At 66.9% G+C, this 3,388-nt stretch overlaps 2 protein-coding genes across 2 annotated transcripts; one reads left to right on the top strand and one right to left on the bottom strand.

Annotated features, from left to right (window-relative positions):
* Nucleotides 1-810: 810 nt before the first annotated feature.
* On the bottom strand, nt 811-1,191 carry CHLNCDRAFT_28450 (hypothetical protein; the record flags this gene model as incomplete). The annotated part of the gene is made up of 1 exon (XM_005843032.1): nt 811-1,191. One exon carries the CDS (start codon nt 1,189-1,191, stop codon nt 811-813), a length of 381 nt encoding a protein of 126 aa, XP_005843094.1.
* Nucleotides 1,192-1,461: 270 nt separating this feature from the next.
* CHLNCDRAFT_55388 (hypothetical protein) lies at nt 1,462-1,830 on the top strand (the record flags this gene model as incomplete). Its single annotated transcript, XM_005843062.1, has 1 exon — nt 1,462-1,830. One exon carries the CDS (start codon nt 1,462-1,464, stop codon nt 1,828-1,830), a length of 369 nt encoding a protein of 122 aa, XP_005843124.1.
* Between the last annotated feature and the right edge of the window lie 1,558 nt (nt 1,831-3,388).

Genomic DNA, 3,388 nt, shown 5'->3' with positions numbered 1-3,388 from the left:
ACGAGGAGACCCGGGGCGTGCTCAAGGTGTTCCTGGAGAACGTGGTGCGCGATGCGGTGACCTACACCGAGCACGCCCGCCGCAAGACCGTCACCGCCTTTGACGTGGTGTACGCGCTCAAGCGCCAGGGCCGCACCCTGTACGGCTTCGGCGCGTAAGCGATCCTGGGTCCCAAGCCTCACAAGCAACCCACCCAAACAACAAACTGGTGTTATTCAACACCACCCACCCACACGGAAACAGTCACGCACGTTGCGATGTTGGGAAGAGGGGTTGGGGCTGGTGGGTGTGGGGGGCTGGCTGCCTTCTGCTGCTGATGCCCTTTTGCCAGCCTGCCTTGAGGAGAGCCTGCCGCTGCCTGGCCTGGCGCCTGCCTCTTGGGTGCGGGAGGTCTGTGGCGGCGCTGGGTGGGTGTGCCTCTTCCCCTCCCCGAGCCCGGCAGCAAGCGAGGCAGGCCTGCCCGCACAGGCACACACACGAGGGCACCAGCAAGGCCAGAGAGGCAGCCAGCAGGGCACAGCCAGGCGGGCAGGGGCCAGCTGGCGGTCGGGCGTTCCTCCTTGCTGGCTTGTGGCTGGCTGGTCTGCCTTCTCTCGGTGTCCCTTCTGGCCTGCCTGCCCTGGTTGGCTCGGTGTGCCCCCCAGCAGCGACCACCCGCCAAGGCAGCATCGCCCCACCAACACAAAGCAGCGACAGCGCACGCCCAACACGGCAAGGCAGCGAGCGGTTTCCAAGCAAGGTGGTGTTGAATAACACCAGTTGGTTTGTTTGTTGTTGTCTTGAAGTTGAGACAAGGGCAGCTCAGGCGCTTCAGGCCTCAGCCTTCTTGCCACTCTTCTTGGGCAGCAGCACGGAGTGGATGTTGGGCAGCACGCCGCCCTCGGCGATGGTCACGCCCGCCAGCAGCTTGCTCAGCTCCTCGTCGTTGCGCACAGCCAGCTGGATGTGGCGGGGGATGATGCGGGTCTTCTTGTTGTCACGGGCGGCGTTGCCGGCCAGCTCCAGCACCTCGGCCGCCAGGTACTCCAGCACGGCGGCCAGGTACACGGGGGCGCCGGCACCGATGCGCTCGGCGTACCGCCCCTTCTTCAGGTAGCGGGCGATGCGGCCCACGGGGAACTGCAGGCCCGCCTTGGAGCTCTTGCTCACGGCCTTCTTGCCGGAGGTCTTGCCCTTGCCTCGGCCAGACATGGTGGTTGGGTTGTGGGGTGTCGGGGGGTGAGGGGAGGAGGGGGAGTGGGTGGCTGGGCGGCGGCAGGGCCCGCTTTTGTATGCGGGGAGGCTGGGAACTGTGTGCAGGCGCCACCCACCCGGGGACCACACCCCTGCGCCAGGTGCCTGTCGCCATGCGTCGGCCCCCGGCTTGGGGGAGACCCTCGAGGGGAAACCTACATCAGGCCGCCTGCATGTCCTCCCAGCCACCCACTCTCCTGTTTCTCACCCCCACAACCACCCAGCACCATGGCCCCCACCTCCGGCAAGAAGCCCGCCCCGGCCAAGAAGGCCGCCAAGGCCCCCAAGGAGGGCAAGAAGGGCAAGAAGACGAAGAAGGGCACTGAGAGCTACAAGCTCTACATCTTCAAGGTGCTCAAGCAGGTGCACCCCGACACCGGCATCTCCTCCAAGTCCATGGCCATCCTCAACTCCTTCATCGCCGACCAGTTTGAGAAGATTGCCACCGCCGCCGCCCAGCTGTCCCGCGTCAACAAGAAGCCCACCCTGACCTCCCGCGAGATCCAGACTGCCGTGCGCCTGGTGCTGCCCGGCGAGCTGGCCAAGCACGCCGTGTCTGAGGGCACCAAGGCCGTGACCAAGTTCACCTCCGCCTAAGCGCATGGCGCCGCCCGCAACCCCCCAAACCCACACATAAAAACAAAACTGGTGTTATTCAACACCACCACCGCTCACTGGGAATCAATGCACTTGCTTGAGGGAGAAGGGCAGCCAGTGGAGGGGTGTGTGTTGGCGGCAGCGTGCCTGCTCCCCTTCCCGGGCAGGCGGCGCAAGGGGGGCAGCCCGCGCAAAGGACAGGGCAGCCAGGGGTGGTGTACGAGGGAGCAGTCCTGTGCACGGCTTGGCCTGGTGGCTGGCTGGCCTGTGCGCAGCGCCGCTGCTCTGCTCCACGGCTGACGTTGGGCTGCGGGGCTGGCTTGCGGCATCAGAGTGGCCACGGAGATGGGGGAGATGAGAGCGGCAAAGAGGGAAGGGAGCTGTGCGCAAAAGGCTTGCATCGCTGTTGCTTGGAGCTTGCCGTGCGCAAGGGGCATGGCAGCAGCGCTGTTGCCCTCGCTGGCAGCCCGATCCTCTTGCCTGGCCGCAGTGGAACGCTTGGGAGGCGAAGCTGGCTGGCATGGTGGGACAATGCGTTCCCTTTGCAATCAGCCATTGTGTGTTTACAAACAAGGAAGCAAACAGAACGGGCAGCGCTGCCTTGTCGGTTCACTCCAGCAGCCTCGCCGCCTGCAGCCCCAGCACCAGGCTGCGCACGGTCACGCTCGGGAGCAGCACCAGGTTCGCCAGCGGCAGATTGGTCAGCGGGGAGCGTGGCCTGCCGCTGCCTGGCGCGCCATCCAGGCTGCAGGGCAGGCAGAGAGGGAGGCAAAGGGGTGGGCTGGAAGGGCTGCCAGCAGACAAGAGGGAACGTGGCATCACGAAACACTCCGCTGGGCACAGGCGTGCGCTGGATGCTGCTGCGCTCCCTCCACCCCCACACACCCACCTTCGATGGCGGGCTCTCTCGTAGGTGCGCCCATCTGCCGCCACTACGGGGTCACGCATCGGCTCCTGGGTGATGGGGCACAGCAGCTCGCTGAGCAGGCCAGGGGGCAGGCTGGCAGCGGCAGGAAGAGAGGCCTGGCCTGCGGGCGCAGCGCCCGGGGCGGGGCTGGCTGGCGCTGGTGCCTCTTCTGCTGCTGCCGCGCTCGTGGCTGGCAGTGGATCGCTGCCGGCAGCGCAAGGGGGGCTCTCCCCTGCTGCCTGCACCCCCAAACGCTGCAGCAGCTGCGCCAGCTCGGCACCGTCGTCGGCACCGCTGCTGCCTCCAGCCGCTGACGCTGCTGCTTCTGCTGGTGCCCCTTCAGCTCCCCCGGTAATGGTGGCACCAGCGCTTCCAGCGGCTGCCTGCGCGTGTGGTTGGGCTGCCGCCGTCTGCCCTCCTCCCTTGTTCTTCTTCTTCTTGCTCTTCTTCCTGCCGCTGCCCTGCTGGCTGCCAGTAGCAGCAGCAGGCGTGGCGGGCGTAGCTGGGCAGGCGGCTGAGGTGAGCTGCTCTGCCGGCTCCACGCTTGGCTGGCGTGGACGTGCCTGCAGCTGCCTCCGCCGCCTTTTCTGCCTGCTCAGAAGCCGGCGCTGGCAGCGCAGCCTGTGCTGCAGCAGTCTCGCACGCCTCTCC

This window comes from Chlorella variabilis (assembly GCF_000147415.1).
Source record: "Chlorella variabilis unplaced genomic scaffold CHLNCscaffold_35, whole genome shotgun sequence".
Taxonomy (NCBI): Eukaryota; Viridiplantae; Chlorophyta; class Trebouxiophyceae; order Chlorellales; family Chlorellaceae; genus Chlorella; species Chlorella variabilis.
Note: the sequence above shows the minus strand (reverse complement) of the source record. Positions and strands in the feature narration are given on the sequence as shown.